General features: G+C 45.9%; 1 protein-coding gene across 3 annotated transcripts in view; it reads right to left on the reverse strand.

Annotated features, from left to right (window-relative positions):
* Positions 1 to 23,833, reverse strand: part of LOC144717561 (ectonucleoside triphosphate diphosphohydrolase 8-like) — a 51,919-nt gene that overhangs the window by 9,051 nt on the left and 19,035 nt on the right. For all 3 annotated transcript variants that reach the window (XM_078592972.1, XM_078592974.1, XM_078592973.1), the window contains 2 exons: positions 14,815 to 14,951; positions 10,387 to 10,504 (listed from right to left, as the gene is read on the reverse strand). In XM_078592972.1, the coding sequence (XP_078449098.1) occupies positions 10,387 to 10,504; positions 14,815 to 14,951 (255 nt within the window). The remainder of the gene's footprint in view (positions 1 to 10,386; positions 10,505 to 14,814; positions 14,952 to 23,833) is intronic.

Genomic DNA, 23,833 nt, shown 5'->3' on the forward strand with positions numbered 1-23,833 from the left:
CATAGTACAGCGCAACAATTGATTTTGTCGCACTGCCCAAGCGTAGCCCCGCGGCGATCCGGCAGCAAAATCCGTGTGGTTTACATTCTGTCATCAAATATCTCTTGATCGTGGGCGTGTAGACCTTGGTCTCATGGTCGCGTGTTGCTGAAGGTCAGCGGAAAGGCAACGCATCTACATATATTATCTACGTTTCACATGCTGCATTATCGGCGTTGCGATGCATCGAGACAGCACGCTATAGGAGGAGGAGGGCGGGTGCATGCAAGTGCTTGCAGAAAGCCACACTTAATTTGAAGTGTCGATGACGTTGGGTGTTGTTGCTTTTAAACCATCTCGTTTGCATTGTTTCCCCGTTTCGTCTCGTGGTGCAGGCTTGTTCACCATCACAGCAGAGCCGTATAACTAAAATGAGCGTCCCATTTGCCGCGACACGCGACAGAAATCGTCTCTCTGTGACGTTCTTACCGCTCCATATTTCTCCCCTGAAGGACGACCACGTGTAAATGACTGGTATTCCATTTCATTTTTGCTGCGTTCACACTCCCATTGCTTGCCCTGAGTGAGGCATTCAATAATTGCGTGTTTTTTTCGTTTCAAATATTGTCTGACAGAGGAACGGTACCATCAATCTTCGGCTTAACATCTCCGGCTCCTTCTATATCTCCTCCCCCCTCGCCCCAACAAATCTTTTTGGGCGTTTCAGACAATCCGCGCCGTTTGTTTTTTCTCGCCGTTCCCTTCCCGCACCAATTGCACCATAACGCCACCGTGACTTGTGGTTCACACGGAGGTCACGTTGCCGACGGTCGCGCGTGCACTGTATGCCTGCACGTACACAGGAGAGCGTGTCACGCGCCGTTGCTGCTGCTGCTGCTGCGTTGTGTGCGCGTGTTGCAATGCTGCTGGCAAAGCGAGTCACGGGGAGGACCTTCCTCCCCTCGTGTCTTCCATCTCCCCCCCCGTCCCCCGTTGTAAAGGGTTGGCCCAGTCTGCGTCCGTGCCAAGTTCACCATCTCATTTGCATTTCTCTTTCCTCGCTCTGCAGCCTTCTCTTTCGCCGTAGGAGCCTGCATCTAGCGTCGCAGTTAGAATCGTGATATTTATATCTCCTGGAGAAATCCGGTGAGCTGCGAAGCTTTTTTTCACAGATGTCCAGTGGGGGGAGGGGAGGGGGGTTACAAACGTACAACAACAAACAATACAAAACAATCGATAGGAGTGCCAAGTATAAGAAAAGTAAGCAAATCACTGAAAAGAGATTCATGTTATAAAACTAGACTCTTTATTTTACCAGGTAAGGACCCCTGAGCTAGTAGTCTTTGTTTTCAGAAGGGACATCGCCACAAATGATTGCGCAACGAAGTGGCTTATCACGTGGACGTTTACAGCAACCAAATACTCTAAACATAAGCCCCCCACCCCCCTCGCCATTTGTATAAAACGTGCATTATGCGTAAACAATTCTCAAACGTGAAATGTTACGCGTGCATCGTTGCTACGGCAATATACATTTTTCCTTTCTGATTCATCGCACTGTTGGACTCGTTCCGCTGTACGTCCCCCGGGCAGTCTTGGACTGGGCCATCTGGGAACGAGGAATTTGCCCCCTAATTCTAGTTGTGGAGTTGGGCCATTGCAGTCAGTACACACGTGGGTCCAAATTAAACATTCACTTCAATCGGCCGGCGAAAGATTTACGCCGACTCCAGCGCCTGGATGGCTCGCGTCCAGGATCGACTCGGCGAACTAAAGCCCCAATTTCCCCAGTGGTCCGTTCCCACCCCACGGCGAGGCACCAGCAAGGCTTCAATAAAACCTTGGAAACACTCTGCCAAACATAAACACGAAAGCAGGTGGAGGCCTGGAGAGAGAGAGGTGAAAGGTTAGGTGGGTTACTTTTGCTGAAAACTTTTGGTTGTTTCTTTCTTTTTCTCATTCGGTAGCCAGGTTCAGATACCTGCTTAATGTCGGCCAGGCACAAGCAACACTGCGGGTCACGTTTGTAGCCCACCTGCTTCTCACCTTCACGGTGCACGGTCGCATTCCTTTGCCCGAGCCCTTTCACCGCAGAGCCGAGGTTATCCACCAATTCAGACAATTTCATTCGTCCGTCGCGTATCGTCAGCGAAGAGATCGCCGTCGGTGCCAAACGAGTGACCTCTTTGCGACGGCGTTCGCATAAACTTGCTCTTGCTGCCGTACACCGGCATCTCGAGCGATGTATTTGATCCACGGATCATCTGAAGTGAGCGCAATTTGCCGGAGTTTGCGCATCAAGACGGGGCGACGTGTCCACAAAGGGTCACAGCCGTCTCCCTCGAACTAAAGCTCTCGATCGCTAGGAGACCGGTCGCAGATGCGACGGTGACATTTCTGACTCAATCAAACCATCGGATGCCAAGTATATAATTTCCCAGCGCTGATACTGAATATCAGGAGGCTGCCTGCAATCCAGCAAACAGGTCGATTATACATTTCAGCATCAAACAATGCTCGACAATGAAGCACTGACGATACTTCAACTGATAAGTGTGTGCTTTTGCACAGTGATGGAGACGTTTTCTAAGAACGAACACGTGTCATGGATCAAACGTTCTGCCTAAGGGGCTATGGTACCACGTGTGAACTACCGATCATCAATCTCCCTTCTATCGCGCTCATGCTCCCATTGCGCTCATGCTCCCATTGCTTGCTATGAAGCCTTCGGTGATTTGTGTTGTTCTCTGGAATCTCTTTTCTCATTATTCTTCAGCACGGCTTTACAGCGTTATGTGTATTCTATATTTTCTTTCGCGATTTTATCCGTGTTTTTATTTCTCTCGTGTTCATCGTGTGTATTTGTGGCTTGACATAAAACCTGTTGTTTTTAGTTTCAATCTAAGTGCACAGTCCATTACTTTGCCAGTGATGTGATCATTTAACGTGGCAACATCCATTTCCACACGTTGCTTCTCTATTAATTTTAATCTGTTGCTTAGTTTAACTCTGCTACGTCCTGATCTAGCTGCTTCCAGTTCACGATATTGTTTTCACCTTTAATAAGCGTTGCCCTCTCTTTGGCTGTGTGTATATATAAGGCAATTGTTGAAGGCGGATCTGTGATGGACTATTTTGATATCTATCGGGGCGAGTGAGAGCAGGTTAGAGCGCTTTTGCAAAAGCGAACTCGGCCGTGAAAAAAGACAAAAAATAACGTTTTCAAACACTGCACATCATCTGCCAAAATACGGATCTGAAACACGCACACCGGCAGGGAACATGGAACAAAAGCCGAACGCTGTGCAAAGAATGCTGGGGCACGCTCGAAATGGAAATGAGAGACACACTGATAATAGAACAAACACAAAGCAGAGACATCACTTTGACTTAAACGGCTGGTAGGGCTTCGGCGGTCAAACGTCGTTGTAAAGATATGTTGGGCAACGGATGATGGCCAACAGATGATGGCCGATGGATGATGCCGATGATTAGAGACACGCCGGAGAGTGTACGACCACTGCGGAGGTTGAGCGATAAGAATCGGCTCATGTTGGGGGAGGCTCGATGGATTGTTGCATTACAGGACGGTGAAGAGTTAGGAAGGTCTGAATGCAGCAGTGGACAAAGCGTGGCTGGTGATGATGAATGAAATGGCTTCAGGTCACGAGAGGCACTCCTATTCACTATCATAACAATACAACTGATTCTGGAAAGGAACAGTAACCCTGAATCGTGACAATCAAATAGTCAGGAGTTGAGGGGGAGTATCGGAACTGCATTTGTTGGCCACCCCATATAACTGCATTGGCTATTCCAGCAGCATTAAGGCCAACCAGCGAATCTAGGTAATATAGTGAGAGCTAAGTAAATGCATATTGCTTACAGCAACCACATTATTATTAACAAAGTGTTTTATCACTACGCCCGCATAAAAGCAATTGACTCAAGCCCACAATATTACTTATGACATGGTCATGTTAAGCGTGAGCGTTTATTGTCAATGGAATACAACTCAGTGCGAAAGACATCATTACCTTGAATTGTAAGCGAGTCCAAAATTAAGAATACATTTATCTGATCGATGCACACTGCTCATCACCTTAAAATAGCTTTAAACACGCAAAGAGATACTCAAACGACTTGAACGGTGTTAATGATGGGGTTAAAACATAACTCGTACACTTAAACGCCGCTGTAACGACTTTGAAAAGCATGTGGGGGGATATTTTTTCTCCACTCAGAGAAATGCACAGAAAACGGTTGGCTGCGGTATTAAATAAACACATTAAACAAACAATTACAGATATTCATGCACGAATGTCCACAGGTTAAATGTTACATTCAACAAAATCACATGAATATGTCATGGCGGTGTTGCTTCAAGTTGTTTGGTATAACAGTTAAAAGCGTTGCCATCCGTCAAAGTCTCTTAAGATATTATTAAAAGCAGCAAACTGCTTAAATGGGCTGTCATTGATTTTTTTCGGATCAAACATCTCTTGAAATGCAAGGCCCTGCCTTGCTCATGTCTTGACTACGTGTTATTGCAACAGCAGATGTGGAAATAAACAAATAAATAAATGTAATTTTTCGTTAACAGTCTATTACACATCAGGGATAATATATTGCTTATTCAAATTTGAACAGAGCTCTTAGGAAACCAACCATTTCACAATGTGCACAAAGCTTGGCCACAAAACAAGTATAAATATTCCTGCTTTTGAATATTTTTGTATTTTTAACCATTACATTCATCTAGTCGTGCAAAGTGTTTTGGCACAGCAAGCCAATGCTGTTTCGTCAGTGGCGTGTCGCTCGACTGAGCATGTGACGGGCGCACATATACTCTTTTCAGCACAGAGCCAGCGGTGGAAATTCCGCATGAGTATGGCGGTGGACATTAATTTTTTTTATGGGACAACCAATTTTGAATTCCCCGCAAAGTGTCACCGTGGCGAGTCGATCCTAAACCCGGAAGTGAAACTCGCAACCTTCCAGTTACTAGTCGTGCAGTTCGTAAACATTGTATCATTTCGATTTAAAGCTTTCGTGTCTGCAGGGATTCATCTTCTTGGTTCTTTCGGTAAAGTCACGTAGAAGGGGGGAGACAGCGTCCGTCTCCCCGACAGACCTGGTCTTCACCTGAGGACGGCTGCTTGCGTTGTGGCCGAAACGTCGTGAGAATTATTTTATTATGTTTAATTTTTATTATTTTATTATTTCCCTTCTAGGTGACTTTACCGAAAGAACCAAGAAGACATTGTATCATTCTTTTTTAGGGCCCTTCGTCAATCCACTGCCAGATGATGGACACCCTATGCCATGTCCATCATGGCAGAGGGTGTCGCTGGTCAGTGTGGGTCGGAGAAGGTGGGTGCTCGGGACCGATGTCCACGTCGCTCGCCACCGGTGTGAGCCGTGGCTGCTGGGAATCGAACTCAGGTGGTTGTGGGGTCCGTCACGCAGCGTCTGAGGTTTCTCTCAAAAAGGGCAAAAGTACGACGCGGGGATTGCCTGCCGTGTTACAGGCGGTGCCGCGAGCGCGGATATTTAAAGAAATAACTGCATGAATAAGTGGCCTTTCTTTGTGGAGTCGTGGCAAATGATTGATGGTCAAGGGGGCACCATCCGGCGCCCAATGTGAACTTTCCATTGCCATGCAACGGTTGGTATTTAGTGGAAAAGTAATGCCTCAGATTCTTGAGCCATGTGTGGGGGTTTTCTTGGCAGAATTTGACAAAAAAATCCATTTGTGAAGGTTATGTTCTTAAAAGGAGAAAGAGAAGCCCAGGACACGAGACGCTCCACTACAAAAAAAGTGAGGTATGCATTCCAACATTTTGCAAGGGGACATTTACAATCATCTATTTTTTTTTATTAATGTCCTACACATTTGCAGAGCGGAGCACTGTGTTCTGAATATTACGTGTGCCACGAACTTACCACCGCAAAAGACTTGTGGTTTGTGAATTTCCTGGCTCTGCAATGTGTAGGACATTAATAAAAAAAATCTCTGATTGGAAATGTCTCCTTGTAAAATGTTGGAATGCATACCTCACTTTTTGGAGTGAAGCGTGAATTTCCAAGCTGCATTTTCAACTGACACCGCTACTCGGAAGCTCAGAGCCGATTGTCAGAAGTCCACAGCGCAAAACTCACGCGCACAGTGAGGCACAAAGCCAACACCACGAATGGGGAAAAAAATTGGCTACCAAAATAATATTTGGCTAAAAGTGAGTTCCAGATCTGTCTCCTGATGATGCACTAATTATTCGATCAACATCGATTCTTACAACACAAGCAATGTATGCTAAAGATCAGCATACAGGAGGAAGTGTGGTTTTGATAACACGTTTCTTCACAAATTGCCAAGAATCGTTATCAGGAAACGTTGTTGGGAATATTTAGCAAACGACACGTGCGACGTATCACGATTAAAGACTCGTGCTCACAGTGTCTCCTGAATGGCTGCAGGTCTATTCCAAAAAGAACGTCTCCTTGTTTCTGTAAACACCGGAAGCACAAAGCACGCACAAGGAGACATTTGGTCTACAAACATGTTTTAATTTTACTGCGTTGGTTTTCGCCGGTTAATTCAGTTTCTGAAAAAGCTCCCAGATGTTGCCTGATATGCAGGTCGTGGCATCTATCCTGATGCCTGAATATTTGTAGTTTACGTGTTCTCTGTCTCCCTGTGGTCGCGTAGATTTTTCTCTGGGTTCCTCCAGTTTTTCCCTCCACATTTAGAAACAACATGCCTTTAGATTATTTGACTGCGACTGTAAATTCCCACGTGTGATGATGATGATGATAAGCCGCTTCGTTGAACTATCATGTGTGGTCACGTCGCCGCTGAAAAAGAGCTAATACCTCACACAGTGGGCTTTAGCTGGTAAAATAAAATAGTTTAGGTCACGTAAAATAGTTTAGTCAACTAAAATAATTTAGCCCAACAAAGCAAGCGCACATCGGAGAGTTGTATAAAAAAACATTCTCGAAACACATTTCCTCGTTTGTGTCGTGCGCTTAAGAATTGACATTAAAATCTTTTGCCTAAACTCATTATTCAATGACATAATACGGCCCCCTCCATCCATGAGAGGCCACTGTAATGTGCAGCAGAATCTCAAACGTTGATTGATGATTAATTGAACGAAGGGAGGACAGGGGAGCGAGGCGGGGGGGGGTCCGGGCGGGATCATCACACCACCTACTTGCCATTTTTTTTTTACGAGCGAAAAATGTGGAGCAACAGCTCTGTGCTTATCCGAGCAGAAAACCTTGCCTGCGTGTTTAAATTTCGGAAAGTTCACGGTCCACATTTGGTCATTCATTTGCATGTGCATTTCTTCACGTACGGATGCCAAGACTTATTTTTTTTCTTAATTTATAAAATTTTGCGTGGCCTCCGCTTTTCTCACCTTCCAAGGCAGCGACGTCGGGGGAGTTTGGCTTTTGTTGAAAGGACATCGCCCACAGGGGACGGCATTGACGAAGGTCGAAATAAAAAACAAACGTCTAATGCCGCTGCGTGGTTTAAACGTACACCCATGAATGTCAACTTGGGTTACGCGCTGTTTGAAGGCTGCGTAGATCGCGACGGCAGGCATGGGATCTAATCACGCGTCACGTCACACCCAACGGAACAGGGAGGAATAGGGCTATTGACAGACCAACATAGGTACAGCAGTTAACTGCATGAGCTGGAAAGCACACAATACGTGGTACATTTGCAGTACAACTGTGCAAACATGCTGTCAGTGCCTGGTCATCGCTTTAAAAAGGGACTTCTTCCTGCCTGATGCCTGTGTATTATGGCTTCATGAATGTGGTCACACTGTGCACCTTATTGCCTTTTTATAGCGTCACGTCAACAGCAGTGACTAAGACATTGGTCACAAGATTTTTGGAGCGGGGGGGGGGAGGAATAAAAGCCACGCGAGAGCAAAGAACGCCGAGGAGTGACGCAACAAGCAGAGCGAGAAAGTGCTGAGAAATGTCAAAATGTGGTCAGATAACAACCAGGGGGGGGGGGGGGTAGAGGGGAACGGAGGATGGTGGGTGGAGGTTAATTTAGTAGACGCACCCCTGGCTGAGGCTTGTAGAAGTGGTGTCAAACAAACAGGTGCTCAGGGAACCACGCCAGATTCTCAGCGAGTACCACTGTGTGGTACAGATGGAGCCAGACCAGGGGGCCGCTCTGCGACGTTATTCGTCAACGGCCACCGGGTCTCGTATTTCACGTGCATTGAAACACTGAACTATTGACCGAATTAAGACAAAACAAAAACGTGGCTCTTCTCCTTGTCGCTTTGGTTGCTGACCGCTGAGCCAGATGGACCGTTTTGTCCAAAAGTGCATGGGGACACATGGACATGACCCGACATCCCTACCGCACCCCCACCCTCCTCTCCCCCTTATCCGCGTCCCCCTTGACAGCACGTTGCCAAACCTGAACCAGGCACAATTTACGAGCAGGACACCGTGTTAATATATCACGTTCACTTTGTCAAGGCAGGGGCTAGGGTTTTGCGTTTAGCCATCACAATACGCTTCACAGGCACGCACAGATTCACCCTGTCCTCACGGGCTAGCGAATGAGTATCAGGACTGGTTGAGACATCGCTTGGTTGAGTTGAGTTGACCTTTGTGTCTATGTGTGTGTCTCTCTGTGTGTCTCTGTGTGTGTGTGTGTCTCTCTCTGCTTGTGTGTCTGTCTTTGTGTCTTCGTGTCTGTGTTTTGTCTCTCTCTCTCTCAAATGTAGCAATCTTTGGAAGAACGTAATCAACCAGGAAGGGTGTTGGCTGTTGTGTTAGCCGACTCTCTGTGTTGTATTGCATTATATTTCTAAGTTTACTCGATTTGTTTTCTCATTCATTCTTACCTGATGATGGTTGCTTGTGTTGCAATCGAAACGTCGTATTCTATTATTTAATTTATTTTCTTTCTACGTGACTTTACCGAAAGAACCAAAGAGTAATTCCTGCAGTCACGAAAGCTTCAAATCAAGTTTGAGACCTGGGACAGTACCAGACATCCCTTGCAACTGCTCTGAACCATGACATGGGAATCAAAACCAGGTTGCCGGGTTCATACCATTGTGCACCAAATCACAACGCCGCTCCTCCTTGATAATTTTACATTCAGAATATATTTTTTAACACAATCCTGTTCAGCCGAAATCCAGGGCCCATGTGTAATGGAAACGGAGCGCTGCCTGGTGCTCAAAAGTATTTTCCCCATCCCAATAGTTTTATCACGGTCTGTTAAACTCGTGTCACACATCCCCCCCCCTCCCCCCCCCAAAAAAAAACTGAATAAGGAACATCTAGTCCCAGTGGGTCAAAGAGTCAAAGTGAAGAATTCTTTTTGGAGACTTTTCTTTTGCGTCATGCCAAAAAAATGCACAGGCGACCTCACTGTTCTACCAAGTTCCTTTCTTTTTGTGAAAACATTGAAAAGAAGGGAGGGACTGTGATATGAACCCCGCTGCATTGCGAGTCCCGGAGCGCCGTGCCATCTGCAACGACAGTGGCCTTTGATTGTGCCACGGTTCATCGACCCTGTCGAACAGGGTACTCAACTCTTGGGTGACCTCGCAGAAACGCTGAATGTACGTCAACTTCAAAATCGGTCGTTCCGTATTTGGATGCCCATGCAAGTGGCAGGGCCAACCGGATGTTACAACGCGAACGAACACAACGGTTCACGATCCTTCGGTTGGCATCTTTAAGAGGGGCCCCGCTCGCTCGTGCGAACCCCGAATGACCTCCACAGCTCACCGCATGCCGTTTCCGACGTCCCATGTATGCAAAGTTGAGTTGACCGCAAAATTAGGCTGTAAAAAAAATCTTTCAATGGATCTTAATCTAAATATTTTTTTAAAATGCTGGACAAGCAAAAAAACATGGCAGGAATGAAAGCTTAATAATTTTTAAGGAGGCCGGGAGTGGGTTTGGGACACATCTCAATTTGTATTTATCTTTGAACTATCCAACGGTTTCCTGCGAACCTTACAAAACAAATACTCTTCAGTCGCCAAAAGGAAAATGAAATTCCCCAAATAAAAAATACCCTTTTCCCATTCTCGAAAGACCATGTGTGTGACAGAGAGAATGCTAAAGAAGGATATTTTTAATGGCTGGTATATTTTTACCGCACTAAAATAAAATGCATGAGTTTTATACCATAGCAATCCTCCCATACACCGCAGCTTTCAAGGTCTGTCTTCTCTGTAGCCTCAGAAATAGTTGCGTAACATATTATAAAGCTGTTCTCTGGCACAGGATGATTTCCTGCTAGCTGCAGAGTTCCGAAAGTACAATCTTATCTCGTGACATGACCTCAATGGCACAATTGGAACCAAATTTTGGAAATCAAAACACTCTTAAAAGTGCACTCACCCTCAACGTCGATGTGCGCGACCTGTGTCACCACCCCGGTGTCGTTCTCCTTGTCCGCTGGCCACTGGTACACGAACAGCGATGTGTGGGAAGAACCCGCATCCAGCACCACTCCGTACTGCACACAATGACAAAGATATCCCCCCCCCCCCATAGCCTTAACAGACTTTCGGGGCAGGTGCTGTTAGCGAGTGCCTAATGAAGGCCGGCATTGCACACGAGGGGGGTGGGTGGCCAGCGCCACGCCCGCCCGCCCGCCTTTGTCTCCCCGATGGAGACGTTAACACACCGGCGGCACCAGGCACACGAACGACACATGCGTCGGGCCCCGCACGGCCGAGCGGTGGAGCGTTGGCCGCTTGTTGCAGAGCTTCACGGTTCCAAGCCCAGCGGTCGGCCCTGTTGAACACCGTGGGTGCATTTCCAAAATAAAATGCGCGGCATCTGCTGCACAGGAGAGGTCAAATATCCCAGGACGCTATTTTAAAAAAAAAGTAGGCCACGTCTGCCAGCGTCACGGTCCAAACTGTACCTGATTGGGTAAAACCACACGGCAACATCGCCCGCTACGATGAAACTCTGTAATTAAGAGTTTATTTTGGGTTAAATCGCGTAAATATGTGTCGTTGAACCCGCCACCACCCGACACAGCCAATTAGTAAGATTTGTCACGTAAACAGAACGTGCCGATTCGTTACTAGCACAGCACACCGGTGTGTTGGAGAGCAAATCCACAACAACATTTACAATTCGAGTACCGTGACGTTTCGCCGGTAGTAACTATGAAACTACTGCAGGTGATACTCGTCTGTGAAACATCGCGAACACCACATGCAACGACGATTCCGTTTGATTTGTTGAGTCTGCCTCTCCTTCTAGATTTGAAGCTTTCGTGACTGCAAGGATTCATATTCTTAGGTTTTTTCGGTAAAGTCACGTAGGTAAAAAAAATTAAATAAAAATAGAATAAAAATCATTAAAATCATTAATAAAAAAGTTATTTTCATTTTACTTTTATTAATTTTAAATTTTTTTCCTACGTGACTTTACCGAAAAAACCTAAGAATATCTGCCTCTCCTGGCAGCCGAGCATCACGCGAGCGAGCGGTGCGGCAAGTGGCATACAGGCACGGCGGTCACTTTGTCACCTCTCTTGACGATCGTTAGGGATGCAAAGACGCATCCACTCGTCGATTCAATTCTATTCGTACGCTCCCGTTGTACGCATGGAACAGAGCGTGAGAGGATCGAGTGTTTACCAGTCACCAAATTTTAAAACGCGAACGTACATTTCTATGAGATAATATAAATGAGGCAGTGTACAAATGAGATACAACAGTCATCTTCTTGGTTCTTTCGGTAAAGTCACGTAGAAGGGAAATAATAAAATAATAATTCTCACAATTGTATTGTATTTTATTATGTTTTATTTTTTTCCCTTCTACGTGACTTTACCGAAAGAACCAAGAAGATGAATCCCTGCAGTCACGAAAGCTTTAAATCGAAAAAATACAAGAGATTACGCGCGGCAGACAGTCAATATGTACAAATGAAAAAAATGAGCAATCGATTCTTCAATCGAATCGCGATCCAGAAACGTGGCAATACATCTAACTGCTAGGGTGGGAGGGGGTGGGGGGTGAATTGTGACGCGTGTAATGTTCATACGGGTAAACTTTATATATGCCGAGTTGTATCTTCGTATGTATGCTGAACTTCTTCCGCACCGTACGTCGCCAACCGCGCTAATCGGAGGTGCGGGGATTCGGAGGTGCAGAGTTAACCTCGGGTCAGCCCAGGTCACACCAAGGAACGGACTTCGACTGGGAATCCAAATCGGTCCCGCAGGATTCAGGTTACGGCGAAACTACATGTGGCCAATCAATCAAAAACATTTACATTTTTTTCCAATTACAGATTAACATTTGTGTACTACAGTTGTGGAATTACAAAAACAAACATGCCACAAGACTCCTCTAAACAGCGGATCTACTTGTCGGGCAAGGGCCGGCGCGTACGCAGAGGGTTTTGTTTAAAATTATGGACTTAATAACAAAAATATAAACATACACATTTTTTGGCTGACAGTCCTCTGGGAACTTTAACTTATTGCACTTTAATGCAACAGTTCAGCCAGAATGCTTCTTGAGGCTGCAGCACGAGAGCCCAGCAACAATGTGAACACAAAAAACGGGAACAAGAAATCACCACGACAGCAAAAAAACATTCCTCCTCCTCCTCCGTGTGGACGTGGGCGAGGCGCAGATTCCAGCCGCAAGATTACCAACCTCGCACAATGGCACTGGGGGAGTGCGGAAAGGCTAAATGTGTTTTACAAGGAGTACGTTGAATGAAATCATTAGAAACTCGCGAAAATGGAAATAAAACCTCCAGCAGTGCAGACGACAGGGAAGGAAACAGTTTTCGACCGTTGCTTATTTGTCTTGCGAGTGAATTTTAATTTCCAAATTACAGAGTGCAGCCATCCACAGCTTGTAGGCTCTGCTGTCAATTCTTCTTATGGCTCTCCTCTTAGCTGTGGGGGCAGTCGCCGTCCAGCAACAACGGAGGCCAGAGGAGCGAAGCTCACAACAACGAGCGGAGCGCCAGGCGGTTAAATCCAGCAAGGTGGCAACAGTGGGGGGTACAGCTGGTGCATCTACCAATCATCTCAGTAAGCCGACCCATGGCAGCTGGGTCAGTCCCGAGACCTCCTTGTCAGCGAGCCTTCAGCACTTCACGTGGCCTCAAAGTGCACCTGGCCTGGCACAGGCGCCGTGGTGATGTCACCGCCACTTCGTGGTGAATTGCGGGTATTGGGGTGGCCGTGTGAGGAAGTGCCAGAGATTCAGTGACATGCCAGAGAATGCCTCCAAAATAGGAATTAGGGCAGGTCGGAGGAAAGATTTCCAGTGGGGCTGAGCAAAGACTAGTGGCTCATTAGCCAGCAACCTCCCTCTCATTTACATCCACATCGTTTCAGTGCAAGTCTCCCACAACATCTGACCACCAGGGTCAAGTGACACACACTGCTTTTCTCAACTTGTTTGAATCAAAATTGCCATGTTGTTTTGGTCAAACAAGGCAAATCACTGCACTTCAAAGAGGATCTGTTTCTCTTTAACAGCCACTGCTGACGTCACGTGCAGCGATTTAATCATTTACCTCTAATAGCAGCATCCTGATGATAGCTGCTGGAGGGATAGAATGCATCACATTAAGCTGCCTTCAACTTAAAACGTTCTCACCAGCTCCCAAATGCATTTAATCGAAAAAAACTGTACAGGATCTAGACAATTGCTTTAATCAAGTAGGATGTTATTTTATGAGGACACATGTACATTTGCACACATCTTATAAAATATCTCGAAATAACGTTGATTTCACTAGTGACCCCTTCGAGTAGAAGGAGTGTTTGGCGCGGTGGGTAGTGCACTGCACCACGAACCTGGCCACCTGAGCCCGATTCTTGGCCGTGGCTAACATCAGTGGGGAGTGGTACCTGAACCGCTCCCGTCCCCTCTCGCTCACCAAACCCACACCGAGCCATCGTGCTTTCAGATGCGCTTCTGCGGGCGTCTGGAAAGCTCTTCCTTCCGATATTAGGAAGCCACTGGAGCAATGCACTTTAAAACCGTTTTTTTGTGTTCAGTGTGTTGTCATTCCCCCACACCTCCAATTAGCACGATTGGCTACGTACGGTGCGAAAAAAGTTCAACATACAAACATAAATACACCAACCAGAGTAGTGAAGATCAGTCAACAACCCCCAGGACCACCACGATATGGGAAGAACTTCATCCAGAAATGGCTTGAAAAAGTGCTATAATATTCTTGGTTCTTTCGGTAAAGTCACGTAGAAGGGAAATAATAAAATAATAGAAATATAAAACAATTAAAATTCTCACGACGTTTCGACTGGAACACAAAATTTGAAAAAAATTATTTCTTGCTGTGGATTTCACACCTAATGATGATTGCTTGTGTTGCAGTCAAAACGTCGTGAAATTTTTTATTGTTTTATATTTATATTATTTTCTTATTTCCCTTCTACGTGACTTTACCGAAAGAACCAAGAATATGAATCCATGCAGTCACGAAAGCTTTAAATCAAAAGTGCTATCAACTATTATTAATATTTGTATTATTACTTCATTACTATCCAAGCACAAAGGTCAAGTTGGGATGGCGACAGTGAATGTCCAATACTTGAAATATGGTAGTTGGGGGGGTGGGGACAACGATCCATGAGGATGGGAAGAACAGATTGCACCGCGCTGTGAAAGTGGACAGAGCGCTGGCTGTGGGCGGGGAGGCACAGCCACAAGGGAAGACCACCAGAGCAAGAGTTCCACCCTCGTGGGCTCAAGGTGACGGGGAGTAGGGGAGGAGGGGGGGGGGGGCTGCATGTGCGGTGGTGCAGGGTACCTTGAGCGGAGGGGGGAGCTTCTTGCTCTGCGCCACAGCGATGGAAACAATCGCGGTCACCAGCACGACGAAGAGCGCGAGCCCCAGGGCCTTGAGCAGACATCGCTGCCTCGGCGTCGTCCTGGCCCGCTGCTTGCCTGAACGTGCGGACACAATGGGACAAAGATCCCCCGTGGAGCCTTAACAGACTGTTGGGGAGGAAAGTTCTATTAGCGAGTAGCACCCATGAAGGCCGGCACGGCACACAAGAGGGTGGGTGGCCAACACCACACCCGGCCCGCCTTTGTCTCCCTAGTGGCGATGTTTATACAGCGCACCAGATACTCATTTGAGGCCGAGTCGACCTAGGGGAGGCCCAGGACCGGTTTCAGATCATCGTCTTGGGTCGCCGGGTTCGAAGTGTAGTGCGCTGACCATTGTGCCACCGCTCTCCAATGGGACAAAGACAAAGATCCCCCGTATAGCCTTAACAGACTGTAGGGGCAAGTGCTGTTAGCGAGCACCTATGAAGGCCGTAACGGTACACGAGGGGGTGGGTGGCGAGCACCACGCCCGACCGCCTTTGTCTCCCCAGTGGCGATGTTTACACACCGCACCAGGTACTCATTTCAGGCTGAGTCGACCTAGGGGATGCCCAGGACCGGTTCAGATAATCGTCACTGGTGTTGGCCATGAGCGGGAATCGAACCCGGGTCACCAGGTTCATAGCGCAGCGCGCTAACCGCTACACTACCGCTCCCCCAATGGGACACACACGCGTGCACACGCACACACACACAGAACCAGGTGTTAGCTTTAAAGCCGGTGCGCCAATTCTCGTGGTTGCATTCAAGATTACGTGCATCATCATCATAATAATCATGCCTCGGCAACGATTAATCCGTTGCTCTTGTCATTTCGTTGCTCTGTCATTGTAACCGTTCATTTGCAGCGCTTCTTTAATGGTGCACAAATCAACAGGGCATTGACTACCAAAACCAAATCAAATAACAAGAGCAGTGAAACTGCCCAAGTAATTAAAACGATAAAAATACCGTACATTGCGGGAGTAACTGATAAACTAGCCAGATGTTTGGAAAAACGAAACATTCGAGTCAGATTTGGCACGGTACATAAAAAATACAGAATTTAATATCTGGTACAAAAGATGTATTACCGAATCTATCAACAGAAGGTGTGTACAGGATTAACTGCACGTGTGGTAAATGTTATGTTGGGCAAACAGGACGAATGATCAGCACGAGACTAAAAGAGCATCAGAGAAATATTAAATTCTCCCAAATGCAACTGTCAGCAGTAGCAAAACACGCGTGCCAACAAGGACACTCAATTGATTTTGATAATGTTGAAGTTTTGTTCAAAACTAGCTTCTACTAGCCAAGACTAATTAGAGAATCTTTCGACATTGAAAGCAATCAAAACAACTTTAACCGTTCGGATAGCTACCGTCTTAGTGCTGCATGGAAGCGAATAATGAAATAATACATTATTTAAATGCATGCCTACAAAGGGCAGCGTACTTCAATAAGGATTACCGTTGGCAGGGCTATTTTAATAAACACAATAGACAGGAAGGACAAGTTCAAAGGGCTCGCACAAGGCACATGCATCATGTACGTTGCCTCAGTAATCCCCCTCCCCACGTGGCTCAAGCGTGCAGAAGCGTGGTCACCACATCTACGCCTCTATGTAAAGAACGAAACAGGTGGACTTCTCCACAAATCTGGCTGTCGCCTGATGAAGGTAGTTGTAATTACTGGCGAAACGTCGTACTCAGATTGTAGATGTCGTGGCTTGGCTCTCCAACACACCGGTTAGTGCTGTACTAGTAAAACCTAAGAATATAGTATACTACACTATACGCTACACTATACACTACACAATACACTAGTGCTGTACTAGTGACGAATTGGTATTTTCTGGTTACGTGACAACCCTTACTAGTTGGCTGTGTCGGGTGGTGGCGGGTTTTAACGACACATTTATATATTTACGTGATCTAACCCAAAAACCTCTATTATGGATGATATTGGTCGCGAAAGCCTACGTGTCAAATTTACATTATATCGCTCTCTTGCGTACGTTCTTCAATACAACTGTCCCTTTTTCTGTCGTTCGGAACAATTCCGTGTGTGCATCCCTCTTTGCTTCTTTTGAACATATCAGCTTTTTTTTCATTTCTCCCATTACACCGTACTCGTTAAAAAAACAAGTACAAAAGCATTTAACCTCAGAAAGCTTTTCAAATGTGACCCCGTCTCAAGATGCTGTTCGAAAATGAAATGAAGACATGCATGTCATTATTCTAATTTTCATTAATTGCATCTGTTCTATGCAAACTCCTGTAAACCCTCCCTTCCCGTGTGAGTTGCTGGCTCTTATCGTACCAGCCACTCAATACAGCCCCTGTAAACCCTCGCTTCCCGTGTAACCTGCCTGCCGTTTTGGCCTGGTCCCCAATGAATAAGAGCTGCTTAGCTCAATGGGCCTTACACGGAATAAACTGACTGAAACCGACCGATGATGCTACAATGTAGAGAGATGCACATTTTTTTTACTGAGGTTAAGTGGGAGAGCAGAGTGATGGGGAGGATTATGTCACTGACAGTCAATCTACTCGGAAAGATGGAAACAGGCAGTCATTGACAGAGCAGAAAGGGAAGGTCTTCGGGTCCTGGATTTGAAAATTGTTTTAAAGCGACTGCATTTGAAAATTCTGGACATGTAAAATTACGACACGGGGATGGATGCTTTTTTTAATAGTAAAAATGAACTTACTGAGAAGCAGCAAACCGATGTGCTTGAAAATGAATGCTTTCAATCAGTGCATACTGCCCACCATGACAAATTGATTAGAAACACGGGCACCTTCGAACAAACTCGAGTATGGAGAGATGGCGCACTATCGAAACACGGGCAAATCGAGAAGGAAAATACGACAACATAACAACCAACCATGCTCTGGCAAGCAGACCCACCCGCCCGCCCGCGACTTTTGCCTTTCCAATGCATTGCAACACAACGCGGCTGCTGTTTGCGAAACACGCAGAAGCAAATAAGCATGCGGAGATACGGAGATGCCAAGAGAGGTAAAGTGGTTGCTGCGTCCGACCTCCGTTCGACGTCCCTTACAAAGGAGACCCGCATTGCATCTTGACGGACCGTCAGCAGCACGTGGCCGCGAGAACAAGGCGGATATATCTCGCCTACAGTCAAGTGAAAGTAACACCATTAGCGTTGCCACGACGTGTGGATTTATCATCTCCAGCATCTAGTAGAACCACGTGTAATGCGTTACAGCGGGTGGTGTATAATTAATCAACTGACAAAAAAGGTACTTTTAATGAGAAGACTTACACATTTCCCAGAACAGCTATCTCACTAAGGGGATATCCTGCCACCTGCAGTTGCGACCCATTACAATGCCACTGTTATTGACGATGCAAACGTTTTTTTGCTACGAATACCCACAGCCACTAAAGGAAGCGACGCAGTAGACAGCGTTCATGAATTCTAGATTTGAAGCTTTCGTGACTGCAAGGATTCATATTCTTAGGTTTTTTCGGTAAAGTCACGGAGGTAAAAGATAAACATTAATAAAAGTAAAATAAAATAAAAATCACGACGTTTCGGAGGCAACACAAGCTTCCGTCTTCAGGTGGAACCGTCACAGCCACGACAGCTGTATCAAGTAAATGAGAGATTACAAGAGCTACCACTCCGTATATATAATGGTTGGAGAGAGGGAAGGGCCAAGTACGGCACACTTTTTATTAATATGGTAAGGTGAGGCTTAAGAGGCTGAGCCTTTGTTATGGAGAGGTACGGTTTGTGACTAAGCCTGGCCTACATAACAATAGTGTGAAAAAAGAAACAACTAAACATGGTAAAACAAGCCTGTCTGTCTATCAATAACCTGTAATAGTTGTCTGTCAAATAAGATGGTCCAAATAAGTGTAGTTAAATCTTTTTTGCATGGTTAATCACATCTTTCCAATGATTACTCAGTTTGTAACCATCATCACGATTGAAATTATGTCTGTGTTTGTATATTTGTATGGCTTCGTGTACAAACCTTTGATGGTAGCCAGGAGGTTTGCAGAGCACCTTGTTTTACTTTTATTAATTTTAATGTTTTACCTACGTGAGCGTTCATGAAATGAGATTTGAGAGTCTCCTGGGTGACAGCCGCTGAGTGGCACAGCGTGACACAAAGAGGAAGCGATTTGAATGTTCCCGTACCATCCCTTTGCTTTGAATTTTTTTGGGTCCAATCTCACGCGGTATTTTATTCTGTCTATGTATATATTTTTTTGCTTAAATTACATCAATATAATGGACTCTCTTGAGTTGTGATGGACTCTCTTTGAGTTGTGCGCCTTTTGGCGTCATCTGGTCCAACCCATGTGAGACTAGGCTCTAAGGAAAGCTGTCTCGGGTGTGGACCAATCAACTTCAAGGACAGTGCATACATTATCAGAGTTATGTTTTTTGTTTGCATTATGACTGCAGGTATTGTGGTCTATGTAAACATGACTCCTTGTAAAAAAGGTGTCAGTTTTGTTGCCAGATAGAAGGGTAAAAAAACAATTATCATATCTAAAGTATCTTTACTTGATACAGCAATTGTGCTGTGAAGACGGAAGTTTGTGTTGCCTCCGAAACGTCGTGATTTATTATTTTATTTCTATTATTACTTCTATAATTTTTATTTTTTACATACGTGACTTTACCGAATAAGCCTAAGAGTATTGGTCTGGTTGCCCTGGTTCTGTTTTTGTTTCCTGCTTTCATGCATTGCCCGTTGGCAATGGCGGAGCCAGGATTTTCAGGTAGAGGGGCAACCCCTCCAGCAATGAAAACTGATGCAGGAGTTGTTAGTAAGTAAGGACTTGTCCCTTGCCTTTTATTCGACGCGTGTGCGGCGATGGCGCAGCCATCGATCGAGGGTCGAATTCGAACCGTGTGTGGTCGGCATGGCGCTCGCTGAAGGTGAAAGTCTTCAGGGAAGTCGTGTGCTGTATACACAACTGCGCACAATTCTGTGAGTCGCTTTTAACCGCTTTGCCGTTACTTATTGCCAATGATGGACTCAGACTATTGTCCTATCATCTCATAGAGTCCCTGGCACGTAATACTATGCTACACAGTGGCAGTGGTGGTCGCAAAATGCCGATTTATTACTAATAAACCCCAATGATCCGATCAAAATTAGGGATTTCGATTGGATCATTGGGGGGGGAGGCACGTGCCACCACACCCCCCACTGGCTCTGCCAGTGCCCATTGTGATCCTAGGATGGAATGCGCATTATAAATTTTAATTATTATGATCGGCATTACAACTCAATACACATCGAGCCACTTCCTTGTTCCACCAGCTGTGGTCTGTCATCATCTGGTGTGTAAACAAGAAGTCGCTCGGCTACTCGAGATGCACGGTGCCTTCAAGAGCCTCCCCATCGATGCCGCTGCAACTTGGATTTATTGCCGCGCTCTGATCCTTGTTTGTTTTTTGTTTATGTCACGTAGCCGCAAGTCCCCGATCTTAATCAGCCTAAAGCGTACTCGTGCGCAGGCGAGGTGAACTCAGGAGACGGCAATATTCACGGCGTGGTGCGCGGCAGCTTCGGAGTATTTTATGGAGCAAAAAACGCGTTTACTAGAAAGACACAAACTGGGTCATAAACACGGACAAGTGGCCGCATTGAAGCACCGCTTGAATTGTTGCTCGATATCCCAAATCGTATTCCATTATGACATGAGCACACCAAACTTGGCTATGATATTTAAAGCTGGCCTGTTTGCGGATTCAAACTTTCTTCGACACTGCCTGCAGCTGTGACATGCTGACAACTCCAAAAAACATGAAAACCACTAAACGATGATTACGCAATTTCCAAATGAAGACGTACATCTTAAAGGATTATCAGCTCTATCGGTAGATTACTTGCTGTCATAAAGTAATGTACATTTGGATTTTGTTCCACATTACAATCATGCGCAGCATTTCACAGATTTTATGTATTTTTTATGGCACGTACATGAAGTACAGTACAACCTCGCATATCCGACCGTCATATACATGTCCTGACCAGTTCCATCTAGACCCAGAGAAGCTTTGTGCTCGGTGGAGCTGTCATTCTCGACAGCCGTTCACAAATGTGACCTTTTCGCGTACGGCACTGTACAATAACGGGTTCTTAATCTCGCGTATCATTCGCTTAATTCCAAAGCACGGCGAGGCTTTTTCTCAAGATAAACCAGTTTGTCGTTGTATTTGTATCCAGTCACCCATTTGTCAACGGCGTAACTGTAACTTTATACCGATGTTTACACGTTAGATAGACCTTCTCATATGTCTGCCCTGACTGTGGTGTCCAGCGAGAGGGCATTTGTCCTTAATCTCTGCTGAGTGATTTGCATGACGCCTATCGAGGAGGCGATGGTGATGATGCTTCTCCACGGTTCTTGCAACTCCCACGGAGGTACCATGTAGACTGCAAGAACCAGGCCAAACAGAGGTCACACTGGGCCACGGCATATCTAAACTAAACTATACATTTTATTTATTGTATCATTTAAGGCCCACTGAGCTATATAGCTCTGTTTTTAGAAGCGACCTGACTATCACAAATGATAGCACAACGAAGTGGCTTATCACGTGAAAATATACAGCATCAACCCAAATACTATGAAAACGGGTGACGTCGATACTGAACGTGGACGGAAAAAAACAGAGGACTCAGAGAAAAATCCAGGCGGCCACGGAGAAAGAGGCACGCAAACTCCAAACATATAGTCAGCGTCAGTTTCGAGATCGAACCCTCCTCCTGTATATCGGGCGAGGTAGTTAACATCTCGCCACCGTGGCACAAACATGTATGCCTTCAATGCCAAACACGCAGCTCTCGCTGGCATGTGTGTGTGCATTCCTTCGTTGCTGTACCTTAGAGCAATTACCTCCGGACTGCACTTAATTTTAATTAGACTCCCATTTCTGGAAGCCACGTGTCCACAAATGCATGGCAGATCAATGGCAGCACAGACCGCAGATCGAGCGCGGCTAATGTTTCCATGTAAACGAAACTGCACTAAACTGGTTCCAGCGTATCGATTGAAAATGGCACTAAGTGAAAAGGAACGTAACTCTAGACACCCCGCGAATGCCTGCATTCCACAATTGCCTCTCTCGAAGCAGCGTGAATACACTTCCCTATTTTCCCCACTGGCCTCCGCGAGTCGGTTTCACATTCGTTTATCGCGTTGCCACAGAGGGGTTACCGCCAGGTCACTCGCAATCGAGGGGTGCGAACAACCTATTTATCGCCCACCGCAGTTTCATTCCCAGAAGTTCGACAGACCACAATGAAATGTAATCGATCCGTCCCGTTAGAAGGGTTCACCGCTGCGTTCACCACCTTGCCGTGCACGTCCCTTCTACATTGACACGAACCCCCCCCCCCCGTTGGCGTTGTCCCATGCAACAAAAACACGAGACGCTTGCAATGGGTGGTGACAGATGATGATTTTCATCCGGAGACTCCTCCGGGCGAATTGATAAATCGTGTGTGAACGGACGATCCTAAACAAGAAGAGCGGTCTATGCCGTATGTATTGACAGCTGCAAAACAACGCAATGTGTTTCCCCCCAGTTTAACACGTAGGCTTTCGCGACCAATATTATTCATAATAAACGTTTTTGGGTTAGATCGCGTTATTTATAAATGTGTCGTAAGCCTCCACCACCCGACACGGCCAAGCAGTAAAAAAAACTGTCACGTTGACAAAAGGCAAATAGTTCACTACTTTAGCCCACCGGTGTGTTTGAGAGTGAATCCACTTACAAAAAAAAATTGTAAATGTTGTGGATTCACTTTTAACACACTGGTGGGCTAAAGTAGTGAACGATTTGTCTTTTGTCAACGTGACACTTTTTTTACTGATTGGCCGTGTCGGGTCGTGGAGGGTTACGACATATTTATAAATAACGCGATTTAACCCAAAAACGTTTATTATGAGTATCTTCCCCGATTAGAATAATAAAGATGAAGACAACGGTCCCCCCCCCGCTCCCTTTGTAGCCTTAGCTCACTGTTTGGGCAAGTGCTGTTGGCATGCACCTATGAAGGCCGGCACGACACACGAGGGCGTGGGTGGCCAGCGCCACGTCCGGGCTGTCTGTGTCTCCCCAAGGTGGCGTTGTTTTTGGACCCCACCAGGTACTACTCATTTGAAGATGAGTCGACCTCGGGGAATCGACCTCGGGGAATCGACCTCGGGGAATCGACCTCGGGGAATCGAACTCGGACTGCCAGGTGTGTAGCTCAGCGCGCTAACCACTGCGCCACAAACCCCTGCCCGCCCACCCACCCAATGGTTGCACAAGCAAATTTAACGTATCCACAACCTATTCATTTTTTTAAATATTCTCTCAATTAACATTTAATTTAAACATGCGTGGCTGCTCTTCCATCCAAAATGTGGTTTCAGAAACAATTTTTTGCCTCCAAATATTCAACCGGTGCCTGGAGAAATCCAAATATTATTGGGCATTCAGTCGAACACAAGTCAAGATTTACAGGCATTTTATTTATTTACTGTTGTCTATGATAACCAACTTTACTTTCATACCATTTTGAAACAATGCAGTAGTCTTCTGCAGTCAGTAGACGAAGCAATATGAAGTAGCACATCATATTTATTAAATGAGTAAAAAAAAGTGAACTTCAAGTGCGTACCGCAGTTTGCGAGTATACATTTGCCATGCCGTGAATTCGCAGCATTTTTACCGCAGTAAAAAAAAGACAGACTTTAAACTCACGCCGCCGACTTCCTGGCAAGCCGTCAACTCTGCATGTTCGTGACTCGCGACGGCGGCTTTCACACGAGGCGCGGCGCAAACGTAGATGTCAATGCGGAGACGTATCGGGGACGTCCGATATCAAGACAACTCGGTGTGCCATTCTGAAAGGGGCAGTTTACGAGCACCCGTTAAAAGGTGTCACGTTGACAAAAGA

Source organism: Lampetra planeri, chromosome 4, assembly GCF_965212315.1.
Source record: "Lampetra planeri chromosome 4, kcLamPlan1.2.h2, whole genome shotgun sequence".
NCBI classification, from domain to species: Eukaryota; Metazoa; Chordata; class Hyperoartia; order Petromyzontiformes; family Petromyzontidae; genus Lampetra; species Lampetra planeri.